The sequence below is a fragment of the Chiloscyllium plagiosum genome, unplaced genomic scaffold, assembly GCF_037043375.1.
Source record: "Chiloscyllium plagiosum isolate Xiang-an unplaced genomic scaffold, Cpla_swu_hap1 HiC_scaffold_44, whole genome shotgun sequence".
In the NCBI taxonomy this organism is placed as follows: Eukaryota; Metazoa; Chordata; class Chondrichthyes; order Orectolobiformes; family Hemiscylliidae; genus Chiloscyllium; species Chiloscyllium plagiosum.
Window position 1 is genome coordinate 21,152,423 of NW_028270182.1, and position 27,847 is coordinate 21,180,269.

The 27,847-nt window shown below is 44.3% G+C and overlaps 1 protein-coding gene across 9 annotated transcripts in view; it reads right to left on the reverse strand.

Moving 5' to 3' along the window:
* Window positions 1-27,847, reverse strand: part of LOC122548363 (ATP-dependent chromatin remodeler CHD3) — a 117,366-nt gene that overhangs the window by 62,704 nt on the left and 26,815 nt on the right. For all 9 annotated transcript variants that reach the window (XM_087982892.1, XM_087982889.1, XM_087982891.1 and 6 more), the window contains 7 exons: window positions 27,218-27,356; window positions 26,379-26,554; window positions 12,655-12,894; window positions 3,585-3,788; window positions 2,801-3,012; window positions 1,459-1,590; window positions 964-1,069 (listed from right to left, as the gene is read on the reverse strand). In XM_087982892.1, the coding sequence (XP_087839018.1) occupies window positions 964-1,069; window positions 1,459-1,590; window positions 2,801-3,012; window positions 3,585-3,788; window positions 12,655-12,894; window positions 26,379-26,554; window positions 27,218-27,356 (1,209 nt within the window). The remainder of the gene's footprint in view (window positions 1-963; window positions 1,070-1,458; window positions 1,591-2,800; window positions 3,013-3,584; window positions 3,789-12,654; window positions 12,895-26,378; window positions 26,555-27,217; window positions 27,357-27,847) is intronic.

Sequence of the window (27,847 nt, forward strand, 5' to 3'; positions counted from 1 at the left end):
TACTAAAAACACAATGGTGGTGGCATTTAGGAATACGAACAGGAATTGACATTGGGAAATTTTAAAAAGGAATTTTGGGGAGTCCTAGATCAAATACCAAATAAGAAGTGAATGGTAAAGTTACAGTTATGGAGGACCTCAATTATCAGGAAGGCCATTAAATCTAGTAGCAAGACGGACTGAAAAGACATTTGACATTAGTTCTGGAATTAAATAGAGGAATAGAACATGGTGAAGGCAAAAGTGTCACTTCATCCGGTAGAATGTTGGCTTGGAATCAGAAGCTTCAAACACAAACCCCAAAAGCCTGACAGTGCAGTACTGGTACCAGACTGTCACTGGTGCTGGCTTAAGATATTCAGTTGTGTGATTATAGAGTACAACACAACGCCAAAGACTGCAGGATAATCCCCAACATTGACATCAAGTGACAAAACCAAACCTTTATTCCCCCATTTAGAAGCGTGAAGTCTGCAATTCCTACTGCTTATTACACATAACTTCATCTATCATACTGAAATAAAGTAAGCTGGAAGTTCCAAAATCTCTTACAAATCAAATCATAACAGCTAGAAGAGACCTGCCAGTTTATCTGATCGGTTTCTTATGTAACACATGCAGCCTAAGATTGATTTAGTTTCCTTTTTTAATGAGTTGTTGTTATATTCTTCTCTCACATGCTCTGTGCAGTCATTGATTTGCTAGTCAACTTTGGAGTTTGAATGTGTACCCCATATACTAAAGAGTGATCATTGGGGTCAAGCTTCTTTACTGCTTAAAATCATAATTCATTCTGATCACCCCTCACCACCATTTATGTCCCAATATACAGTTCTGTGTCACCAAATACTTTGGCTTTTAATTAAAACAAAGTAGAGTGGTTATCCTTCTCTATTGCTTTAATTAGAAGCCCGGCCCAGACTACGAACACTAGACAGTCCCATGCCTCCATTCCCTACTCACTTCTGTTACAGGCGAGCCAGGAGGCTTGTCTGCCAAGAACTCCTTTATTTTCTTGAACTTCTTTGTTTTCTTGGGCCTGGTGGGTTCCTCCCCAATGATCATCTCCCTGCAGCAGAAACAGCACGGGGTTAAAGCTAGATATCAGCAGCCATCTTATGCATATCAGAAGAGTACATTGAGCATGCTATGCTTGTAGACAACTGGCAACATTCAAGTTCACAAAAAACAGAAGCAGATCATACGGTCTCTCATGCCTGCTCTGCCATTCGATAATAATAAGGCTGATCTCTGCATCACTTTCTCAACTTTTTATATCCCCTCATTCTCTCGATGTCTAAAATTCAGCCTTGAATGTATTCAACGATCAACTGCCCACACTTACGACAGGAAATTTTGAAGTCTGGCAATTGCTGAGGCCCAGCACCGACTTCTGGAGTATCCCAGAGGTAACAGTATGCTGTATGAAAAACGGCACACATTCCTGTCCTCACTGACCTGTGATTCCAGTATGCAACTTTGAGTGCTTCGTAATCCGGGATTTCCAGTTCATCCTTCTCCCAGGTGGCCTGGTCATATGACAGATCTCTCCACTTCACCAAGTAGTGGTAGTTTCCCTTCCTGTCGATACTGTAGAAATGAACGCAATACGAGCTGAGTGGAATGGTTTGGAGAGTGCACACTAGCAATGTCCTGCATGTGCCACCCATTCAAACTCAACTGATTCCTGCACAATTCAACAAGGCAAGCACAAATAACAAATCAAGCAGAGGGCACTGGATCAGGTGGCAGCTCTTGACCAAGTCCAAAAATGGATGACGGCCAGGATCACAATGGAAAAAATCAAGATTAAAATTAATATCAGAAACTTCATTAAACCACCCCCCCCCCCATTATCATCAAAAGGCAGCTCAAACATTTTTTTTTAAAAAAAAAGGTGTGCTTTAACCTATGTTTGAGCAGACTACTCTTTCCTGATCGACAGAAAGTAAGATTGTAACTGCACTCAGCCAGGATAAGGTGGGAATGAAAATGTTTCTATATATGGAAGAGTTCAAAACTAGAATTAGAATACAAGGCACTGCCTAAAGTGCTTTAAAGGAACTCATAAGGAAATTCTTCACTCAGGAAGCGATGAGAATGAGAATATTCAGACAGCAGCTGAGACAAACTGAGCTTATATTTAAGCGCGAGATAAGTAAGCACCAAAGGGAAAAAAAAGGAAGACACAGGAGAAGGTCAAGCTTACAATAAATTAGGTCAGGACCAAGCTGTGTCTTGAACGCATATTAAGGTTTAACAAGGAACATGTAATTACATCAAGTTAAACACGTTAATTAGATTTTCCATACTCTGAGGAATACAAATACAATCAAATGAGGGCTCTTGTGGTGTGGTGGTCCAAGACAGGAGATCCAGATTCAAGTCCCACCTCCTCCACATATGGGTCATAACACATCTGGACAGGTTGAGACAGATCTACAAATGCAGTTGAAAAGATTTATATAAAATGATTAGGAGAGCCAGAACACTAGCATGGAGTAGTTGGACAGACTGGAGTGCTTGCATCATGCGCTCTACTTCTATATTTGGAATCAATGGGTGTTCATGTCCTATAAAAACCCTTTGGGTCTTGGGGGTCATTTCAAACTTTCATGTCTACCAGTGATATGGTCCATGCTCAGAAATGGTGTACAGAGTTAAGAATCAAGACGATAAATGGACATTAGTAGCAGATCAAAAAGTGAAAAGTGAATGGTGGATACATTTGGATGATCTGAAGGGCATTCCATCCCTGATGCTAAAGACAAAATGGTTCTTCAACCGGCAGCTGTCCAACCTGTGCTGCAGGATACGATGAATGGTCATCCACTCAGGCTTTATCCCATAGCGGTAAAACTTCTCCTCCATTGCAGCATATTGAGGATCCTGGGCTTTCCTCTTCTCACTCTTGCTGTCATCATCCCCAGAGCAGTAATCAAACTGAGGTGGCTCGTCCATGTCAGTCTTTCGTTGGTAGTTCCGAAACATCACTGAATGATAAATCTCCAGCTGTGGGAAACCAGCAAAGCTATGGGTTACATCAACTGTGGATGATTTGTGAAGAGTCCCCAAGTAACCCAAATCTTCACCATGTACATGTTAACCCAAAATAATTCCCAGCTTGCATTCATACAGCTCATTTCTCAGAATCCCTGTAGTGTGGAAGTAGGCCACTCAGCCTGCGGGTCCACACCAATCTTCCAAAGATCATCCCACCCAGAAACATCCCCCACCCCCTCCCCAGCAACCCTGCATTCCCCATGGCTAATCCACCTTAACATGCACATCTTTGGACTATAGGAGGAACCAGAAGCACCCAGAGGAAACCCACGCAGAAACAAGGAGAACATCCTTGTGGAGTTTGCACACAGTCGCCAGAGGGTGGAATTGAACCTGGATCCCTGGCGCCGTAAGGCAACAGTGCTAACCACTGAGTCACTTCAGGGATCCCAATCTGTGCTATATTCTTTTCAGGGTGTTTGATGGGGATAATGAGAGTTTTACGCTGTATCTAATCCGGTTCGGTTTTTCCTCCAAATTTCAGATTGACGGACAGAACAGGAAAAAATACCGTTTCTCACCTGCAGCTCAGTGACCCAGGAGCAGTGCCAATACGACAGGCCGGCCCACTTAACGAAAAACTCCCGCTCAGGGCGCCCATGCAGTGGTTTCGGTGGGGAATCCTCAGGAGTGGCATCAGGAGGTCTGGGTACAGGGACTGGTATTGGCAATTCACCCCACTTCCAATGAAGAATCTTCTGGACTCTGCCTTTCAAGGGAGGGCACTTAAGACAGAAAATATCAGGAAAGAAGGTGAATCCTTACTGTCACACAGCAGAAAAACTTACATTGTGAAAGTTGAAAAACAATCACATTACAGCAAATGAAATATTTTTGAAGTGGTGTCACAGTTACAATATGAGCAGTGAGGCAATTTGCACAGTGATCCCACACACAGGAACAACCAAGTAAATTATTTTATGCTTATAGATCCAGGCATTGGGTGGGTTACATAAGCAGATTCAGAAAGAAATTTAGATACTGTGCGTCTTGTGGGATAGTTTGGAAGGGAGGGGTTTAGATTTTTGAGACACTGAGATCACCTTTGGGAAAGGAAAAAGCTGGTCAGATGAGATGGGCTTCACTTGAGCAGATACGGAATTAATCTGTGTGTAAATAGTGTGGTGGGGGTGGATTAAAATTTGTAAAGCAGTGAGGTGGGTTGACTAATGGGCCTAGTTTTGGAAGTTAACAGATAGGGCAAAAGAGAGAAGATCGTGAATGGGGAAAAATAAGTGAAGGAAGGCTTAAGATTTGATAGTGAACAAATAAATGGTTGCCTTCCAGTGGGCATGAAAGAGTTAAATTGTATGCGTAAGGGCCTCGATCCTGATGAGGGGCTTTGTCCGAAACGTTGACTCTCCTGCCCTGTTGTGCTTTTCCAGCACCACACTCTCGACTCAAACCAGAACAGGACTGGATACTTCACATCCAGGGTTATAAGGCTTTTAGGAGAAACTGTGCTTTTAAAAAAAAAAGGAGGGAGGGGTAGTGTAGCGATCTTGGGTCATTGATAGCATAAATTGTCCTTGCATGAGATGCAGCTCCTGGATTGGAATCTGGACGGTTGGAGGTGAGAAACAGGAAAGGAGTGGTGACCTTACTGGGTACCTATTCTAGTTCTCCAAATGGCAGGCAGGAAGTAGTGAGAGCAAGAAATTTGTAAAGCAAGAAATCTGCAGGACAAGTATGATTGCAATAGTTGGTGATTTCAGGGCAGACTGCAAAAAAGGTAGATTGTGGGGCACAGAAGAAGTGGAGGAATCACCGAAATGTATTCAGGCGAACTTTCTGCATCAGTATATTTCCAGCCCTAGCAGGGAAGGAGTGATGTTAGATCTGGTCCTGAGGTAGGCCAAATGCAGAACATCAAGGTGGCGAAGCATTTGGGAAATAGCAATCACAATAAGGTTCAATATTAAGTTGGAAAAATGCTTTAAAAAAAAGTGAATAATAAAATATTCCATACTGGAAAGGGTAGATTTTAGGGGTCTGAAAGTTGAATTGGAGTACGTTGATTAGAAATGAACCTTGGCGAATAAAACAGGGAATGAAAAAGGAGAGAAATTCAAAAGAGAGGAGAATGAAATGCGGGGTACAATACCCTGGATAACTAATGATATTGAAAAAAAAAGTAAAGAAAAGGAGGCATATGATGCAGACCGGAATAATAATCGCAACAGAAATCAGGAAGAGTATCTCAAATGCAGAAGATTTGCAAAATCTGGAATAAGAAATTAGTAGTAGTATGAGGAAGGGATGTGTTAAAACAAGTTTTAAAGTATTCTTTAAACATTTAATAGTAAAAGATTAGTGAAGGATAAAGTGAAGCCCAAAAGGAACAAGCTGTGCACTGGAACAAAGAATATGGTAAAGGTGCTAAAGAATATTTTGCTTCAGTCTTTATCAAACTAGAAAGCAGTCATGATGGCCTAGTTGAAATGTGGTTGTTATGCAAATGACCAGTACAGTGACAGATTAAGTAGTGCTAAAAGGGCTGGCAGTTAGAAAAGAGCAAATTAGAAAAGACCTGGATAGGATGCACTCTAGATAGAGCAAATTGCAGAGCTGTGCCAGAGATTTTCCAGGCCTTTCTGAACACAGACTTCATCCTGGAAGATTGCAAACGTGACACCACTATTTAAGGGGTAAAGAATAACCCAGGAAACTACAGACTTGTCAGCTTTACATCAGCATTAGGAAAACTGATGGAGGCAATAATATGGGATACACTTACAGACAGCTAAGGTAATACTAGACAGTCAACATGGCTTTGTCAAGGGCAAATCATGACTGTCAAATTTGATTGAGTTCTTTAACAAGGTGACACAGGCAGTGGATGAGGGTACTACTGTGGATGTTCTTCAGTTGGCTTCTCAAAAATAATTTGATGCAATGCCACATGGTAGGTTGTTTAGCAAATTAGAAATGTTTGGGATTGATGCGTCTTTAGCAACATGGATTAGAAGTTGGCTAAAACACAGGGATTAGAGGAAACACTTCTGCATCAAAGAGTTACCCTTCAGGCTTATTTTACATCTTTCCCTTCTCATCTTAAACCTATGCCCCTCCAGTTTTAGACCTCCCCAACCTAAGAAAAAGGCCTTGACTATTCACCCTATCCCCCTACCCTCCAGGATTTTATAAAAATTATTTTTATATAGATGAGCATATCTCAGATTGGAGAGGAGTCTAGGGATTGGTGTTGACACATTTGCTTTTTCTGATTTATATAAATGATTTGGACATGGATATTGAGATCAAAATCTAAATTTACAGATGACCCTAAACTGGAAGAATATTGAATTGTTATGATTATGCTGACCAACTTGACAGGAACGTTAACAAGTTGGCCAAATAAGCAAACGCATGCCATATGAAATTCTACGCAGACAAATATGAAGTAACGCACTTTGGTAGAAGAAATACTGGAGAGACACAGAATCAAATGGTGCAAGTTTGAGGGCAGTACAGGAGCAGAGGGACCTCAGGCAATTCTCTGAAGGTGGCCAGGCAAGTTGAAACAGTTGCTAAGGTGGCTTATAAAGGCTTTATAAACAGAAGCATAGCGTACAAATGCAAGGAAGTGACACTATTCATCTACAAATCATTATCCAGACCACAGAGTATTGTTTTCAGTCCTGGGCTCAAAGTTCTAGAGAGTGAGATCAAAAGAATGGCAACACGAACGGGGGACTTTAGAGACAAGATTAGAGAAATTGGGTTTATTCTCTTTTGGAGCAGACAAGAGTAGAAAGGTGATCTTATTGAGGTGTTCAAAATTATGAACAATTTTGATAGTGTAAAGAGGATATTCAGTTTCAATCAGCCAAGTCCGTAACTAAGGGTCACAATTTCAAGACTGTCAGCAAAAGTCAGTGTCAGAGAGCATGGAAACAGACTTTTCAGTCCAATTTAGCCTTGCCAACCAAACATCCTAATATGACCTGGTCCCATTGGCCAGCACTTAGCCCATATCCCTCTAAACCCTTCCTATTCCTATACCCATTCAGATAGCTTTTAAAATGTTGCAATTGTACCACCCTCCAGCACTTCCTCTGGTACCTCATTCCGTACATGCATCACCATCTGCATCAAACAGTTACCCCTCAGGCTTATTTTAAAATCTTTCCCTTCTCACCTTAAATCTTAGCCATTCCAGTTTTAGACTTCCCCACCCTAGGATAAAGACCTTGACTATTTATCCTATTCCCATGCCTTCCATGATTTTATAAGCCTCTAGAAGGTCAACCCTCTCAACAGCCACATGACATCCCAACTCCTAAACTCAATGCTCTGATCAATGAAGGCAAGTGCGCCAAACACTTTCTTAACCACACTGTCTGTTACCCCACTTTCAAGGAACTATGCACCTACACCCTCAAGTCTCTTTGCTTGGCAACATTCCCCAAAGCCATCATAAGTCCTGCCCTGAAATGGACAATAAAAACAGCTGGATGTAGGTCTGCTCACTGAGTTGGAATGCTCATTTTCAGACTTTTCATCACCATTCTAGGTAATATCAGTGAGCCTAGCATGGTGACGAACCTTCCAGCTCAGCGAGCAAACCTACATCCAGAACCTCAACCTGAGCTACAAATCTTCTCAAAACTAGCTAATAAAAAAGCCTTCCTAGCTTTGCCCAATTCTTGAACAAATAAAAGTTAAAAACTTTTTAACAAAACAAGTTTGAAATTGAGGTTATATTCCCACCTCTAGTCTGGATCACCCCCAGAACACAGAAAAATCAAGCTATACCGTTTTGGATACTTGTGGGGGGGGGGATGACTTACCAGGGGTAAGTAACGGGGCTCTGGCACGGAGCCTGTCCCCGTTACTCAGAAGGGAAGGGTGAAGAAGAGCAGAGCAGTAGTAATTGGGGACTCGATAGTTAGGGGCACAGATAGGCGGTTTTGTGGGAACGAGAGAGACTCACGATTGGTATGTTGCCTCCCAGATGCAAGGGTACGTGATGTCTCTGATCGTGTTTTCCGGGTCCTGGAGGGGGAGGGGGAGCATATTGGCACCAACGACATAGGTAGGAGGAGTGCCGAGGATGTTAGACAGGCTTTCAGGGAGCTAGGTTGGAAGCTCAGAGTTAGAACGAACAGAGTTGTTGTCTCTGGTTTGTTACCCGTGCCACGTGATAGAGATTCGAGGAATAGGGAAAGAGAACACTTAAATGCGTGGCTACAGGGATGGTGCAGGAGGGAGGGATTCCGGTTTTTGGATAACTGGGGTTCTTTCTGGGGACGGTGGGACCTCTATAAACAGGATGGTCTACACCTGAACCTGAGGGGCACCAGTATCCTTGGGGGGAGGTTTGCTAGTGCTCTTGGGGAGGGTTTAAACTAACTCTGCAGGGGCATGGGAACCCAGATTGTAGCTTCAGGGTGCAGGGCCAGGAGTGTAGGGAGGTTAGGAACATGGCATCAATTTCCAAGGAGGGTGTCTGTAAACAGGAAAGTGGCTTGAAGTGTGTATACTTCAATGCAAGAAGTATACGAAATAAGGTAGGTGAACTTGCAGCGTGGGTTGGTACCTGGGACTTCGATGTTGTGGCTATTACGGAGACATGGCTAGAACAGGGACAGGATTGGCTGTTGCAGGTTCCAGGATTTAAATGTTTTAGTAGGGTCAGAGGTGGGGGTAAAAGAGGGGGAGGTGTGGCATTGCTTGTCAAAGATAGTATTACAGTGGTGGAAAGGACGATGGATGAGGACTTGCCATCTGAGGTAGTTTGGGCTGAGGTTCGGAATAGGAAAGGTGAGGTCACCCTGTTAGGAGTCTTTTACAGGCCTCCCAATAGTCCTAGAAACGTAGAAGAAAGGATAGGGAAGGTGATTCAGGAGATGAGTGACAGTAATAGGGTGGTGGTTATGGGGGACTTTAACTTTCCTGATATTGATTGGGAAAGCTATAGCTCAAGTTCGTTAGATGGGTCAGTGTTTGTTCAATGTGTGCAGGAGAGTTTCCTGACACAATATGTAGACAGGCCAACAAGAGGTGAGGCCATACTGGATTTGGTTCTGGGTAACGAACCAGGCCAGGTGTTAGAATTAGAGGTAGGTGAGCACTTTGGGGATAGTGACCATAATTCGGTGATTTTTACTCTCGTGATGGAGAGGGATAAGTGTGTACTACAGGGCAAGAGTTATAGCTGGGGTCAGGGAAATTATGATGCGGTGAGGCATGACTTAGGATGTGTGGCCTGGAAAAGTAGACTCCAAGGCAAGAGTGTAAATGATATGTAGAGCTTGTTCAAGGAGCAACTATTGAGTGTCCTTGATAATTATGTACCTGTCAGGCAGGGAGGAAAGGGTCGTGCGAGGGAGCCGTGGTTTAATAAGGAATTGGAATCCCTTGTTAAATGGAAGAGGGCGGCCTATCTCAAGATGAGACGTGAAGGTTCAATTGGGGCGATTGAGAGTTATAGGGTAGCCAGGAAGGACCTGAAGAGAGAGTTAAGAGCAGCAAGGAGGGGACATGAAAGGTCCTTAGTCGGTAGGATTAGGGAAAACCCTAAGGCTTTCTATAGGTATGTTAGGAATAAAAGAATGACTAGGGTAGGAATAGGTCCAGTCAAGGATAGTAGTGGGAAGTTGCGTGTGGAGGCGGAAGAGATTGGGGAGACACTGAATGAATACTTTTCTTCAGTATTTACTCAGGAACAGGGCATTGTCGTCGATGTGAATACTGAGTCACAAATAAGTAGAATGGATGGCTTTGAGGTATGTAGAGAAGAGGTGTTGGAAATCCTGGAAAAGGTGAAAATAGATAAGTCCCCTGGGCCTGATGGCATTTATCCTAGGATTCTCTGGGAAGCAAGGGAGGAGATTGCAGAGCCATTGGCCTTGATTTTTATGTCCTCTTTGTCTACAGGAGTAGTGCCAGAAGACTGGAGGATAGCAAATGTGGTTCCCTTGTTCAAAAAGGGGAGTAGGGATAACCCTAGTAACTATAGGCCGGTGAGTCTCACTTCTTTTGTGGGCAAAGTCTTAGAGAGAATTGTAAGGGATAGGATTTATGCACATCTGGATAGGAATAATGTGATCAAGGATAGTCAGCATGGTTTTGTGAAGGGCAGGTCGTGCCTCACAAACCTTATTGAATTCTTTGAAAAGGTGACGAAGGAGGTTGATGAGGGGAAAGCGGTAGATGTGGTATACATGGATTTTAGTAAGGCGTTTGATAAGGTTCCCCATGGTAGGCTACTGCAGAAAATACGGAGATATGGCATTGAGGGTGAGTTGGAGGTTTGGATTAGGAATTGGCTGGATGGAAGAAGACAGAGGGTAGTAGTTGATGGCAAAGTTTCTTCATGGAGTGCCGTCACTAGCGGTGTTCCGCAAGGATCTGTTTTGGGACCATTGCTGTTTGTCATTTTTATAAATGACCTGGAAGAGGGGTTAGAAGGTTGGGTGAGCAAGTTTGCGGATGATACGAAAGTCGGAGGAGTTGTTGACAGTGAGGAAGGATGTGGCAGGTTACAGCAGGATATAGAGAAGCTGCAGAGCTGGGCAGAAAGGTGGCAAATGGAATTCAATGTAGCTAAATGTGAGGTGATTCACTTTGGGAAGAATAACAAAAAGATGGGGTACTGGGCTAATGGTCGGATACTTGGTAGTGTGGATGAGCAGAGGGATCTTGGTGTCCATGTACACAGATCTCTGAAAGTTGCCACCCAGGTAAATAGTGCGGTGAGGAAGGCATATGGCGTACTGGCTTTTATTGGTAGAGGAATTGAGTTCCGGAGTCCTGAGGTCATGATGCAGTTGTATAAAACTCTGGTGCGGCCGCATCTGGAATATTGTGTGCAGTTTTGGTCGCCATACTATAGGAAGGATGTGGAGGCACTGGAACGGGTGCAGAGGAGGTTTACCAGGATGTTGCCTGGTATGGAAGGAAGATCGTATGAGGATAGACTGAGACACTTGGGGCTGTTTTCATTAGAGAAAAGAAGGTTTAGGGGTGACTTGATTGAGGTGTACAAGATGATTAGGGGGTTAGATAGGGTTGACAGTGTGAACCTTTTCCCGCGTATGGAGTCGGGTATTACAAGGGGGCATAGCTTTAAATTAAGGGGGGGTAGATATAGGACTGATGTTAGGGGTAGGTTCTTCACTCAGCGAGTCGTAAGTTCATGGAATGCCCTGCCAGCAGCAGTGGTGGACTCTCCCTCTTTATGGGCATTTAAGCGGGCATTGGATCGGTATATGGAGGATAGTGGGTTAGTATAGGTTAGGTGGGCTTGGATCGGCGCAACATCGAGGGCCAAAGGGCCTGTACTGCGCTCTATTCTTCTATGTTCTATTGTAAAACTTGAATGCTTTAAGTTGGATGTTAAGGAAAATATTAAACAGATATCTGGGATGGCAAGACTGAAGGGAGAGTGAATCAATTAGGACTATATTCAGACTTTGGGGGTGGGACAGGTGGGGAAGGAAGCAAGAGATATTCCTGATGACCACAGAATCTAGAGCCAGGGCTCACAGTGGAAGGATAAGGAGCAGGCCATTTAAGACTGAAATAAGAAGCTTCTTCACTCAGACTGCTGAGCCTGTGAAATTCCCTTCCAAAGTGGTCAAGACCAAAATATTGAACATCTTCAAGGAGATAGATGTTATTCTTAAGGATCAAAAAACATTGAAGAGTGACAGAAAGAGAAGCTTCTTTTCAGACTTGTTAGGATTTGGAATACACTGCCTGGGAGAATGGGAGAGGCAGATTTTGTAGGTTTCAAAACGGAGCTGGATATATATTTGAAAGTCATGAATTGACAGGGCTACAAAGATAGGGTCGGAGAATGGAAGCTCTTTCAGGAGGTGGTACAGACACGATGGGTCAAATAGCCTCCTTCTGTACTGAACTTCTAACTCGAGACATTAACACTTCAGTTCCTGGCCTCTTCTTCAGCAGGTGCAAGCAACTTGCTGGACAAGCAGGTCAGCGAGTGTCACTGCCTTATAATTAACCTATACACCCAAACAATTGAACCAGGGATAATAGCCAAGGTAGATATTATCCACACTTGACCAATGCCCACATTACCAGCTGGGAACGGCCATTGCATCGTGACTAGGAATCTGGATTTTGATAAAATCTTGAAAAGCTCCTGCCCAAAAACAAGTGCGCACACAATATCAGTATCATCACAGGTGCAGCTGCCAAGGTGACACAAATTCACTCACCACAGAATCTTTGAAAAGGTCAACTTTTGGAAATGGTCAGAGGCTGGATTTCACCTATCTTTAGGGCTACTCTAGAATTGGTCTGGAAAATACAAGTACCACTAGGTGAGTGCGGAAGGCTTTGCACAGGGACATGACAGCACTATCACTCTAAAGCCAGCTCCAAGTCAACACCAAGAGGTCAAACTCTTAGAGCTGCCACCCATCCAGCTGCACCAGTGTCAGCTTCCCCAAATAGGATTGCAACAGTTTAATTGGGTTCTCTATCACCTTAAGGGATAGGCCGGTCAACAATGCTCATATCCCAAGAACAGTTACTAGAACTGGCTGTAACTATGACCCATTCAAGCTCCCTTTTCACCCTGAAGTAAACTTTGTGCTGGATGAAGAAGACACTCACGGTACAGCGGGGACATAGCCATTCGCCATTGGGGATTTCTGGAAGTGGCGGATTGAGACAGTGAATATGGTAGGACGACGGACAGGCGTCACAGCACAGCAGCTCCCCACCATCTTTACAGACTCTGCAGTACTCCATATGATCGTCTTCTTCCTCCCGCTCGCCTCCTAACTCCACTTCCTCTTCATCTTCCTCTTCTTCCTCCTCGTCCTTTGCCTCCCATTGAATACCTTCTTTTTCCTAAGGAAAGACACCAACGGGATGAGATACCAAGTTATAACTTTCATGTTTTTGGATATGAACCTTCTATATAAACCTATAGAAGAAAGGAGCAGAGGGCGTTTTTGTTAAAAACTGTGTACTGATTGATAAAAGTCAACTAGGACTAGAGAATTTCCACCAGAGAATGTAGCAAGTGGCTGAAAGGAATTCTGCACACACAAATGAGCCTGATGTCATTGCAATGATGGAACAATAAGCCTGAATTTCCAATCTGGTGTTGAGATTAAAACCACAAAAGCCACCACAGACTGTAAATTCACTGGCAGGCTGTGCCATTGTTCTCGGTTTTGAGAGGATGGGGTTATCCTGAGGGCATCACAACCAAGGCATCAGCTAACATTCACGCAGCATGTGAAATATACCAAATCAGGTTGAATCACAGATGTACAGCACAGAAACAGACCCTTCGGTCCAACTCATCAATGCTGACCAGATATCCTAAATGAATCTAGTACCATTTGTCAGCAGCTGGGTCACATCCCTCTAAATACTTCCTATTCACATACCCATCTAAAAGCTTTTTATTTTAAAAAATATTTTTATTGAGAAGAGATTTGGTTTTTATAAAATTACAAAGTTACAACAATAAACCAACAACATGACTATCTATAAAAAATAAACAAAACAAACTATACTCATGTGCAAGATAAACAGTCCAGTTTAAATAATAGATAAAATAACACTGCGCAGCGCAAAGAAGAAATAGCTCCCAACCTTAGAGAGTATTGAATATAACACCTGCATATTTGAAATTAGAACAGAACATTACAGGGCCTGTACTGCGCTTCGGCCCTTAATGTAGCGCCAATCTGTGGAACCAATCTGAAGCCCATCTAACTTACACTGTTCCATTCTCATCCATACGTTTACGGAATGGCCATTTAAATGCCCTTGAAGTTGGAGAGTCTACTACTGTTGCAGGCAGTGCATTCCATGCCCCTACTAATCGGAGTAAAGAAACTACCTCTGACATCTGTCCTATATCTATCACCTCTCAATTTAAAGCTAGCTATCGCTATCCTAGGAAAAAAAGACTCTCACTGTACACTCTATGTAACCCACTAATATCTTGTATGTCTCAATTAAGTCACCTCTCAACCTTCTTCTTGCTAATGAAAACAGCCTCAAATCCCTCAGCTTTTCCTCATAAAACCTTCCCTCCATACCAGGCAACATCTAGCAAATCTCTTCTGAATCTTTTCCAAAGCTTCCACATCCTTCCTATAATGCGGTAACCAGAACTGGATGCAATACGCCAATTGCAGCCGCACCAGAGTTTTGTACAGCTGCAGCATGATATCATGATTCTGAAACTCAATCCCTCAACCAATAAAAGCTAACACACTATGCCTTAACAACCCTATCAACCTGGAAGGCAACTTTCAAGCATCGATGTACCTGGACACAGAGGTGTCTCTGTTCATCTACACTTACCATTAGCCCAATTCTTTCTCTCGGAGTACCACGTTCGCTAAATCAGATCGTCGTGGCTACACAAAAACCCCAATTAAAATGGCAAACAAATCTGCATTGAGGTAATCCAAATAGGGTTGCCATGTCTTATAAAAATTCAGTTTTTTTTGGTGCACCATATTTGTAAGAAAGTCCAATGGGATATGTTCCATAATTAGCTTACGCAACCTGACTGGCCCAGGGGGCGGTCTCCAGTCACCCAATACAAAATATTTCTCCTCACGCAGAAAGGAAGGATATTTCTCCCATGACTGTCTAAAGATGATAAATTGGGCAGGCCCAGGAGAAGAGAAAATTGGTCTCCAAGACCCTCCCTATTTCCCTGCCACAGCACTCCAGTCCATACGAAGCCTGTGACGAGCTTAATAAGGGGCCACCTGTGGTGCCAGCCACTAAGTCTCTCAACATCAAAGGAAGCACTCACATAGGGTATAGTGAACGAGGAAGAACATTCGTTTTAATAAGGGGTATTTGGCCTAACCAGGATATTGGAAGAGTCTGCCATCTTTGAAGATCTTGCATAATCTTGTCAAGCAAGTGGATAAAATTAGCCTTAAATAATTGTTTGAAGACAGGATTAACAAAAATACTTAAATAAAGAACCCCCCCACCATGACCACTTAAAAGGGAAACCATGACTCACCCTCAACATTAGATGTCTTTTAAATAATGTAATGGTCTCAGCCTCCACCAAACATCTTGACTATTTTCTCATGATAACCTGTTTAAGGCCTATGGAGAATTACTAACGAATATTCCTATGGAATTTATCTAATAGTTTGGTAACAGGCATTGGCCTGCTCCACTGGTATTCATCACTTAAATCCTTGATAAAGCAGATCCAGGTAGAATGCAATAGTCCCTTATAATGTGTAACGGTTCAGGGCCTCCCAGTCCAACAGTATACTTTGTAGCGCTGTGGAGTCTGTAGACCATATGTACTGGTTACGGGCAGTGGCATTCCTTAATAATTACTCAAAAAATCTTTTGTGGTGTTTTTGGGTGACCTTCAACCCTATGCTCGTTGTCTTTGGGCATCCGGTGCGGGTGGGTGTAGGCAGATCACAGGACCTGCTCATGTGTGCGCTACTGGGCTGGCCCAGGCTGGGTATAAATGTATCCATGCAGGCACAGACAGAGGGGCACTACGGCGGATAAGTGCTTTATTTCCTCATCCAATCCAGTTTAGATTTAGTCACTTCTCACTCTCCTTATGCCTCTCCTCACCTATGATTTTTGTGGTGGGAAGGTCACTCAGTTGGGAGAGCATAAAAACAGCACAGTGGTTAGCACTGCTGCCACACAACACCATAGACCCAGGTTCGATTCCACCTAGGGTAACAGTCCATGCGGAGTTTGCACATTCTCCCTCTGTCTGCGTGGGTTTCCTCCAGATGCTCTGGTTCCATGCTAAATTGCCCACTGTGGCAGACTGGACTGTAGAGGTGCTGATCAGTGGCAGTTAAAGTGAAAAAATGAACAAAAAGGTCACAGCTGCGGTGGTCGAACAGTAACTCAATTGTGTGAATATACTTTTGGGTAAATGAGAATAAAAACAAACATTCTCTGGATCTGCTACTCTGGGTTAAAGCACCTGCCTATCAACCAGGTGATCCAGAGTTCAAATATTAGTGCTGCCTGCCTTTCATCTCAGTCTTTCAATAAAAGGTGACTGCTAAAAGTCACCACATTCATTTGAAAATTTCCCCCCAGCTCCATTTCAATTTAATCCCTATCCTCTTCCCCCTCACTTTTGATGGCTACATTCCCCAGGATAGACTTTGTAAATTTTTAGTTGGCTGCACAGGCGATTACTGATGGCAGTGAGTAGTTTAAAAACAAAAGCTGACCCCGTAGAAGAAAACAAAAGAAAAACAAAAAAAACAAAGCAAACAGAGTGCAATCATTCAGGATCATACTATAAGTCCCCCAACTGCTACCGAGACATTGAAAAACAAGTATTCAGTAGAATAATGGAAAGATGCAATAACAAAAAGGGTTCTCATAGTGGGTGACTTCAACTTCTACAATATTGACTTGCTCCCTTCGAGCAAGGGGTTTAGAATAGGCAGAATTTTAAGTGTGTCCAAAGGTTTTCTTGAAACAGTATGCAGATAGTCCAACTAGAGGAGGGTTGAAACTTTATTGCTGGAACAGCACAGCAGGTCAGGCAGCATCCAGGGAACAGGAGATTCGATGTTTCGGGCACAGGCCCTTCTTCAGGATGGGCAGGAGTGGCAGCTGAATGTTCCAGCATACAAATGCCAAAGGAAGGATAGAAAGGGACGCAGGAGAGGAGGGGAGTGGCATTATTGATAAGGGATAGCATTATAGCTGTGCTAAGGGAGGATATCCCCCAGAATTATATCCAGGGAAGTTATTTGGGTGAAACTGAGAAATAAGAAAGGGATAATCACCTTATTGGGATTGTATTATAGACCCTCCAACAGTCAGAGGGAAATTAAGAAACAAACAGATCTCAGCTATCTGCAAGAATAATAGGGTGGTTATGGTAGGGGATTTTAACTTTCCAAACAATCGACTGGGACTGCCATAGTGTTAAAGGTTTAGATGGAGATGAATTTGTTAAGTGCGTACAAGACAATTTTCTGATTCAGTGTGTGGGTGTATCTACTAGAGAAGGTGCAAAACTTGACCTACTCTTGGGAAATAAGGCAGGGCAGGTGACTGAGGTGTCAGTGGGGGAGCACTTTGGGGCCAGAGACCATAATTCTATTTGTTTTAAAGTAGTGATGGAAAAGGAATAGACCAGATCTAAAAGTTGAAACTTCTAAATTGGAAAAAGGCCAATTTTGACGGTATTAGGCAAGAACTTTCAAAAGCTGGATTGGAGGCAGATTTTCGCAGGTAAAGGGACGGCTGAAAAATGGGAAGCCTTCAGAAATGAGATAACGAGAATCCAGAGAAAGTATATTCCTGTCAGGGTGAAAGGGAAGGCTGGTAGGTACAGGGAATGCTGGATGACTGAAGAAATTGAGGGTTTGGTTAAGAAAAAGGAAGCATATGTCAGGTATAGACACGATAGATCGAGTGAATCCTTAGAAGAGTATAAAGAAAGTAGGAGTACATTTAAGAGGGAAATCAGGAGGGCAAAACGGGGACATGAGATAGCTTCGACAAATAGAATTAAGGAGAATCCAAAGGGTTTTTACAAATATGTTAAAGACAAAAGGGTAACTAGGGAGAGAATAGGGCCCCTGAAAGATCAGCAAGGCAGCCTTTGTATGGAGCCACAGAAAATGGGGGAGATACTAATTAATATTTTGCATCAGTATTTACTGTGGAAAAGGATATGGAAGATATAGACTGTAGGGAAATAGATGGTGACATCTTGCAAAATGTCCAGATTACAGAGGAAGAAGTGCTGGATGTCTTGAAACTGTTAAAGGTGGATAAATACCCAGGACCTGATCAGGTGCATCCGAGAACTCTGTGGGAAGCTAGAGAAGTGATTGTTGGGCCACTTGCTGAGATATTTGTATCATCGATATTCACAGGTGAGGTACCGGAAGACTGGAGGTTGGCAAACGTGGTGCCACTGTTTAAGAAGGGCGGTAAAGACAAGCCAGGGAACTATAGACCGGTGTGCCTGACCTCTGTGCTGGGCAAGTTGTTGGAGGGAATCCTGAGGGACAGGAGGTACATGTATTTGGAAAGGCAAGGACTGATTTGGGATAGTCAACATGGCTTTGTGCGTTGGAAACCATGTCTCACAAACTTGACTGAGTTTTTTGAAGAAGTAACAAAGAAGATTGATGAGGGCAGAGGAGTAGATGTGATCTACATGGACTTCAGTAATGAGTTCGACAAGGTTCCCCATGGGAGACTGATTAGCAAGGTTAGATCTCATGGAATACAGGAAGAACTAGCCATTTGGCTACAGAACTGGCTCAAAGGTAGAAGACAGAGGGTAGTGGTGGAGGATTGTTTTTCAGACTGGAGGCCTGTGACCAGTGGAGTGCCACAAAGATCGGTGCTGCGCCCTCAGCTTTTTGTCATTTACATAAATGATTTGGATGCGAGCATAAGAGGTACAGTTAGTAAGTTTGCAGATGACACCAAAATTGGAGGTGTCGTGGACAGTGAAAAGGATTACCTCAGATTACAACTGGATCTGGACCAGATGGGCCATTGGGCTGAGGAGTGGCAGATAGAGTTTAATTCAGATAAATGCGAGGTGCTGCATTTTGGGAAAGCAAATCTTAGCAGGACTTATACACTTAATGGTAAGGTCCTAGGGAGTGTTGCTGAACAGAGACACCTTGGAGTGCAGGTTCATAGCTCCTTGAAAGTAGAGTAGCAGGTAGATAGGATAGTGAAGGCAGCATTTGGCATGTTGTCCTTTATTGGTCAGAATATCGAGTACAGGAGTTGGGAGGTCATGTTGCGTCTGTACAGGAAATTGGTTAGGTCACTTTTGGAATATTGCGTGCAATTCTGGTCTCCTTCCTAGCAGAAAAATGTTGTGAAACTTGCAAGGGTTCAGAAAAGATTTACAAGGATGTTGCCAGGGTTGGAGGATCTGAGCTACAGGGAGAGGCTGAACAGGCTGGGGCTGTTTTCCCTGGAGTGTCGGAGGCTGAGGGATGACCTTGTAGAGGTTTACAAAATTATGAGGGGCATGGATAGGATCAACAGACATGGTCTTTTCCCTGGGGTCGGGGAGTCCAGAACTGGAGGGCATAGGTTTAGGGTGAGAGGGAAAAGATATAAAAGAAACCTAAGGGGCAACTCTTTCACGCAGAGGGTGGTACATGTATGGAATGAGCTGCCAGAAGATGTGGTGGGGCTGGTACAATTGCGACATTTCAGAGGCATTTGGATGGGTATATGAATAGGAAGGGTTTGGAGGGATATGGGCAGGGCGCTGGCAGGTGGGACTAGATTGGGTTGGGATATCTGGTCGGCATGGATAGGTTGGACCGAAGAGTCTGTTTCCATGTTGTACATCTCTATGACTATGTAATGAAGTACAGTGAAAAGCTTTTTTTTTTTTAAAATGAGCAGTACAGACAGATCATAGTAAGCAAGACATACAGATCAAAAAAAAAAGACTTAGAAGCATACAAATTACATTGCACAGGGCGTGCGTTAGGCGAGATCAGCATTATTGGAGGCCAGAGAGTCCATTCATCAGTCTAATAACAGCCAAGACGCTGTTCCTGAACTTGATGGTGCATATGTTCAGGGTTCGGAATCTTCTGCCTGATGGGAGGTTGTAGGAGAGTATCATCAGGGTGCAATGGGACTTTGATGTTGGCAGCTCTAAAGCAGACTAGTCTTGTGGCGTTTTGGATCATGCATATATTCAGCACAAACTTCAGCCCAAAATCATCCATGCCAACTAAAATGTCCATCTATGCTAACCCCATTTCCCTGCACTTGACTCAAATCTTTCCAAACCTTTTCTATCCATGTATTTGTCCAAATGCCTTTTAAAACGTTCAGGTACTCGCCTCAACCACTTCTGCTAGCAGCTCATTCCACATGTAAAGCACGGTGTAAAAAAGATACCCCTCAGATTCCAGTTTATTCTTTCCCCTTTAACCCCCTAGTCCTTGATTTCTCAACCCTGGGAAAGAGACTGAGTGCATTCCTTCTATCCATGCCTACCAATCTTTTACACCTCTATAAAAGCTCCCCTTCAGTGTCCTACGCTCTAAAGAAGAAGAAAAAAAAAAAAAGAGTCCTAGCTTGTCTAACCTCTCCCTATAACTCAGGCCATTGAATCATGGCAACATCCTTATAAAGTTCTTCTGCACTCTTTCTAGTTTAATAACATATTTCCTATCGCAAGGTGACCAAAACAGAACACAATACTCCAAATTTGGCTTCACTAAAGTCCTGTACAACTGCAACATAAAACTTTGGGGCGGCACAGTTGCTCAGTGGTTAGCACTGCTGTCTCACAACACCAGCAACCCGGGTTCAATTCCGGCCTCGGGCGACTGTGTGGAGTTTGTGCATTCTCCCAGTGTCTGCATGGGCTTCCTCTAAGTGTTTTGGTTTCCTCCCACAGTCCAAAGATGTGGAGTTCAGGTGAACTGACCAAGCTAATTTGTCCAGTGTTCAGGGATGTGTAGGTTAGGTGCATCAGTCAGGGTAAAATTAGAATATTAGGGTAAGGAAGTGGGTCTGGGTGGGTTACTGAGTGTAGGTGGGCTGAAGGGCTTATTTCTATTCTATTCTAACTTGCCAACTTCTATGCTCAATGCCTTGACTGATGAATGCCAGTGTGCCAAAAGCCTTCTTCACTACCCTGCCTACCTGTGACTCCACTTTCAGAGAATAGTGCACCAGGACTCAGAGGTTCCTCTGTTCCACTACACTATTTAAGGCTCGACCATTCACCATATATTGGTTGTGGGCGATTGTACCCCTCTTGTAGTTTTTTACAAAATCTTTTGCACTTCAGCCACTACTCTTGTGATTTTTGAGCATCCAGTGTGGAGGGGTATGGATGGATCAGAGCACCTCCCTGTTGGTCTGCTCCTGGGTTTGGCCTGGCTGGCTATCAACAAGTACAGGAAAAGGGCTGTGGAGGGGATGTTCATATCTGCTGGCTGTCAGCTCCTCTTCCACGGTTACATTTCTGCATCGAAAGTATCTAAGTTTTTGGAGGAGGAGCACACTGCGTCCATCAATGCTCATGATACTTTGAGAAAGATGGGCACAAATGGGGTAATCAGTGCTTTATCTCCCCTTCCAACTCCATTTTGATTTGAACTTTGGCTTCAAGTCTCACCAAAACATCACTCTTTGCCCTTAGTGTTTCTGATTCTCCTTTTGAAAGTTCCTACAATCCAGATCACAACTTCTCGCTGTCCAAAACATTCTTAGCATCTCTCAAGTTCTTCTTCCAATTCTCTCCAATTTCTCTCTCTCTGGTTACTAACCCTCTAGCCACTGGAATACAATGTCTCATTTACACCATCAAACCCTTCATAATTTTGAAAGTCTCAAATGAATCTGCTCTTAATCTCTGCTCCATGGAGATCAATTCCAGTTTATGCTTTTAAAAACTGAAGGCCACTTATCCAGATTATTTCTGGAATTATGTCCAGGGGAGTATTTTTGTATCAGTATGGAAAAGGCCCAAAGAACAGCACATTGCTGGATCTGGTTCTGGGGAAAGAAGCTGGACAGGTGTTCCTTGAGACAGTGAGGGGACATTTTCGTGATATCCACCATGGGGTATCTTAGAGAAACAGAAGGATCTTGGATAATTATTCATAAATCCCTCAAGTCAGCAGATCACATGAATAGGATAGTTAAAAAGACATATCGGGCACTTGCTTTCATCGGGCATGGTACAGAGTATAAATAGTGGAGTTGTACAGAGCATTGGTCAGATTACAACTGGACTAAGATAAGTGGAAAACTGAGAACTGGGAAGCTTTTAAAGAACAGAGGATTACTAAGAAGGAAATACGCAGAGAAAAAATGAGGTACCAAGGTAAACTGGCCAATAATATAAAGGAGGAGAAAGTGAGGACTGCAGATGCTGGAGATCAGAGCTGAAAATGTGTTGCTGGAAAAGCGCAGCAGGTCAGGCAGCATCCAAGGAACAGGAGAATCGACGTTTCGGGCATAAGCCCTTCTTCAGGAATGAGGAAAGTGTGTCCAGCAGGCTAAGATAAAAGGTAGGGAGGAGGGACTTGGGAGAGGGGCGTTGGAAATGCGATAGGTGGAAGAAGGTCAAGGTGAGGGTGATAGGCCGGAGTGGGGTGGGGGCGGAGAGGTCAGGAAGAAGATTGCAGGTTAGGAAAGCGGTGCTGAGTTTGAGGGATTTGACTGTGACAAGGTGGGGAGAGGGGAAATGAGGAAACTGGAGAAATCTGAGTTCATCCCTTGTGGTTGGAGGGTTCCTAGGCGGAAGATGAGGCGCTCTTCCTCCAACCATCGTGTTGCTATGGTCTGGCAATGGAGTCGTCCACGGACCTGCATGTCCTTGGTGGAGTGGGAGGGGGAGTTGAAGTGTTGAGCCACGGGGCGGTTGGGTTGGTTGGTCCGGGTGCCCCAGAGGTGTTCTCTGAAACGTTCCGCAAGTAGGTGGCCTGTCTCCCCAATATAGAGGAGGCCACATCGGGTGCAGCGGATGCAATAAATGATGTGTGTGGAGGTACAGGTGAATTTGTGGCGGATATGGAAGTATCCCTTGGGGCCTTGGAGGGAAGTAAGGGGGGGGGGGGGGGGGGGGGCGCAAGTTTTGCATTTCTTGCGGTTGCAGGGGAAGGTGCCGGGAGTGGAGGTTGGGTTGGTGGGGGGTGTGGACCTGACGAGGGAGTCACGGAGGGAGTGGTCTTTTCGGAACGCTGATAGGGGAGGGTAGGGAAATATATCCCTGGTGGTGGGGTCAGTTTGGAAGTGGCGGAAATGACGGCGGATGATACGCTGTACATGGGAGGTTGGTGAGGTGGTAGGTGAGGACCAGTGGGGTTCTGTCCTGGTGGCGGTTGGAGGGGTGGGGTTCGAGGGCGGAGGAGCAGGAAGTGGAAGAGATGCGGTGGAGGGCATCGTCGACCACGTCTGGGGGGAAATTGCAGTCTTTGAAGAAGGAGGCCATCTGGGTTGTACGGTTTTGGAACTGGTCCTCCTGGGCGCAGATGCGGCACAGACGAAGGAATTGGGAATATGGGATTGCGTTTTTACAGGGGGCAGGGTGGGAGGAGGTGTAGTCTAGGTAGCTGTGGGAGTCGGTCGGTTTATAGTAAATGTCCGTGTTGATTCGGTCGCCCGAGGTAGAAATGGAAAGGTCTAGGAAGGGGAGGGAGGGAGTCTGAGATGGTCCAGGTGAATTTGAGGTCGGGGTGGAAGGTGTTGGTAAAGTGGATGAACTGTTCAACCTCCTTGTGGGAGCACAAGGCAGCGCCGATACAGTCATCAATGTAGCGGAGGAAAAGGTGGGGGGTGGTGCCAGTGTAGCTGCGGAAGATGGACTGTTCCACATATCCTACGAAGAGGCAGGCATAGCTGGGGCCCATGCGGGTGCCCATGGCTACTCCTTTGGTTTGGAGGAAGTGGGAGGATTGGAAAGAGAAGTTGTTCAGGGTGAGGACCAGTTCAGTCAGTCGAAGAAGGGTGTCAGTGGAAGGGTACTGGTTGGTATGGCGGGAAAGGAAGAAGCGGAGGGCTTTGAGTCCTTCGTGATGGGGGATGGAGGTGTACAGGGACTGGATGTCCATGGTGAAGATAAGGCATTGGAGACCGGGGAAGCGAAAATCATGGAGGTGGTGGAGGGCGTGGGTGGTGTCCCGAACGTAGGTGGGGAGTTCTTGGACTAAGGGGGACAGGACCGTGTCGAGGTATGCAGAGATGAGTTTGGTGGGGCAGGAGCAGGCTGACACAATGAGTCGGCCGGGGTAGTCAGGTTTGTGGATTTTGGGCAGGAGGTACAAACGGGCGGTGCGGGGTTGTGGGACTATGAGGTTGGAGGCGGTGGATGGGAGATCCCCTGTGGTGATGAGGTTATGGATGGTCTGGGAGATGATGGTTTGGTGGTGGGAGGTGGGGTCATGGTCAAGGGGGCAGTCGGAGGAGGTGTCCGTAAGCCTCAGCAGTGTAAAGGTTGGTGCGCCAAACTACTACCGCACCTCCCTTGTCTACTGGTTTGGCGCACCAAGGGAGGCGCGGTAGTAGTTTGGCGCACCAACCTTTATACCGCTGAGGCTAAACGCCAGCTCACGGACACCTCCTCCTACTGCCCCCTTGACCATGACCCCACCTCCCACCACCAAACTTCTGGAATTTTTTTTGAGGATGTAACTCTGAAGATGGACGAGGGAGATCCAATAGATGTAGTGTACCTGGACTTTCAGACACTTTTGATAAAGTCCCACATAGGAGGTTAGTGAGCAAAATTAGGGTGCATGGTATTGGGGGCAAAGTACTAACTTGGATTGAAAGTTGGTTGGCTGATAGGAAACAAAGTGTAGTGATAAGCTGCTCCATTTCGGAATGGCAGGCAGTGACCAGTGGGGTACCGCAGGGATCCGTGCTGGGACCGCAGCTTTTTACAATATATGTTAATGATGTAGAAGATGGTATTAGCAATAACATTAGCAAATTTGCTGTTGATACTAAGCTGGGTGGCAGGGTGAAATGTGATGAGGATGTTAGGAGATTACAGTGACCTGGACAAGTTAGGTGAGTGGTCAGATGCATGGCAGATCAGTTTAATGTGGATAAATGTATGGTTATCCACTTTGGTGGCAAGAACAGGAAGGCAGATTACTACCTAAATGGAATCAATTTAGGTAAAGGGGCAGTACAGAGAGATCTGGGTGTTCTTGTACACCAGTCAATGAAGGTAAGCATGCAGGGTACAGCAGGTAGTGAAGGCGGCTAATAGCATGCTGGCCTACATAACAAGAGGGATTGAGTATAGAAGCAAAGAGGTTCTTCTGCAGCTGTACAGGGCCCTGGTGAGACCACACCTGGAGTACTGTGTGCAGTTCTGGTCTCCAAATTTGAGGAAAGACATTCTGGCTTTTGAGGGAGTGCAGTGTAGGTTCACGAGGTCAATTCCTGGAATGGCGGGATTACCTTACACTGAAAGACTGAAGCGACTGGGCTTGTATACCCTTGAGTTTAGAAGACCAAGAGGGAATCTGATTGAGACTGATAAGATTATGAAAGGATTGGACACTCTGGCAGCAGGAAACATGTTTTCACTGATGGGTGAGTGCCGAACCAGAGGACACAGCTTAAAAATACGGAGTAGACCATTTCGGACAGAGATGAGGAGAAACTTCTTCACCCAGAGAGTGGTGGCTGTGTGGAATGCTCTGCCCCAGAGGGCAGTGGAGGCCCAGTTTCTGGATTCATTTAAGAAAGAGTTGGATAGAGCTCTCAAGGATTGTGGAATCAAGGGTTATGGAAATAAGGCAGGAACAGGATACTGATCAATATGATCATGGGTGATCCCCTTAAATGGTGGTGCAGACTCGAAGGGCAGAATGGCCTACTCCTGCACCTATTGTCTATTGACTACTGACTACTGTGGCTGTTCTGGTCATCTTACTACCAGAAGAATGTGATAGCACTGGAATGGATACAGACAAAATTCACCAGAAAGTTGCTGGAGTTGGAGAAATTGAGCTATAAATGGGAGACCAGATAGGCTTGGATTTTTTTTTAAAGACATGAGAGGATGGGGTGGAGGAACAATATGATTGCAGTGTATAAGAGTATGAGGGTGTGTATATACAGGGCGAACACAAAGCAGCCGTTTCCCTTGGTTGGTGCGTCAATATGAGAGGGCATTGTTTTAAAATGCAAGGGGCAAGAGATTCAGAAAGGATTTGGGAAAGTAATGGTCACTCAGCAAGTGGTGGGAATCTGGAATGTACTGCCTGGGAAAGGTTATGGAGGCTGGAAACCTTCTAACCTTTGAAAAATATTTCAATGAACACTTCAAATGTCCCATATCCTTGAATGTTATGATAAGTGCAGGAGATTAGGATTAGCACACTTTTAATGCTAGTAATGTTAGTGCAGACTCGATGGGCCTTTTCTACACTATATGAGTCTAAGATCAGCTATAAACTTATCAAATAGCAGAGCAGGCTTGAAGTGCTGAGTGGCCTACTCTTGCTCCTTGTGCATCCTCAATACCATTATAGGAAATCTTCTCTTGTACCACTTCCAAAATGTTCACATCCTTCTTGAAATGTGATGTCCAAAAATCTGACACACTGAAGCAGTGTTTTAGAAAGGGTCAGTATAACCTCCCTACTTTTATACTCAAACATTGTGTATAAAGACAAATAGTCCCAAATGTTTTTTTCTTAAAAAGCCTTCTCAACTTGGAGGACACCTTCAAACATTTTACAATGTTAAATTGTCCTTTCAAATGGCACTTTTAATACAAACAAATTTCTTCACTTTGGTGGCTGGCATCTTTTTCAACAAGACTGCTATCTACTAATTGAGAAAGCTGTACTCACACAGTGTGGACAACTCCACTTCCCTTCTGGGGCTTTGTCCAGCTCTGGATCTAGGCAAACCAAGTGGTAGGCTCTAGGACAGGTGTCACACAGGATGATCTCTCCTCCCTGCTGACAGACCTCGCAGTAATCCTGGTGATCAGTCTCATACCCGTCTGCCTCTTCTTCACCAGCAACTACATAAACCAGCAGGTTAAAAGGATGACAATTAAAACATACCTGCACTTATTAGTGCTGTTGTGGTCCTGTTCGCCGAGCTGGGAATTTGTGTTGCAGACGTTTCGTCCCCTCTAGGTGACATCCTCAGCGCTTCAGTGATCTTTCCTCCGGCATTTATGGTGGATAAAGAGAATGCCACTATAAATGCCGGAGGAAACATCACATAAGCGCTTCACAGAAGGCTCCCAAGCACTGAGGATGTCACCTAGACAGGGGACGAAACTTCTGCAACACGAATTCCCAGCTCGGCGAACAGAACCACGACAACAAGCACCCGAGCTACAAATCTTCTCTCAAACTTTGAACTTATATATAGTGTCTTTCACAACCTCAAGACATCCTAATGTGGTTTAGAACCATTTGTGTAAATTGACATATAGCAACTTTATTATTTAGGTAACACAGCTGTGGATTTGTGTATAGCAAATCCCACAAATAGCCAAATAATCTGTTGCAATATTTCCTATTGATTGAGATAAACATTGGCTCCAAGATACTACAGAGAACTACCTTGCTAGTCTTCAAAACTGAGACATGGGATATTCTATGGACACCAGAGAAGGGACAGTATAACTACTTTGTCCTTATTATGTCACTTTCAGCCACAATCCAATACTTACCCTTCCTCTTCTTACGGCCAACCTTAGCTTTCAACTTTGCTTTTTTCAGGGGTGCAACAGAGCTGTCAGATCGAATTGATGAACTGTGCACACTGGCATCATCAAAATCTGACTCTGCATCCAAGTCTGCCTCATCACTCTGAAAAAGCACAAAAGTACCATGTGAAAATGATGGTTATGCAGTAGTGACAAAACAAACATTAGGCTTAATGTATAAGAAGATAGCCACCAATGCTCACAATGGCCTCCTTGGCTGCAGACAATAGGTTAAACTGCAACACAACATTTGAAACCATGAGCAAAAGTCCCTCATCAGGAGGGATTTGGAGCCTCACATAGCTGGACTGCAACAGGAATCAAAAGTCAACAGATTCCAGTTCAAAGGACTCTCCAGAATCAACTTACAATTCAACACGGTTCATGCACATCTTTAGCGATGCAAAATTTCTCACAATGTCTTTAAAATAATCAAATAGAACAAACAACCAACCAGTAATATACAGTGTTAAGTGTTATTATGCTGTTTTATACAGCGACAGATTTTTCCAAACTGGGACTGCTCCTGGTTTTATAGTGACAGATTGGACCCCACCATACACTATTATATTGTGCATAACTTTCATTCCAGTA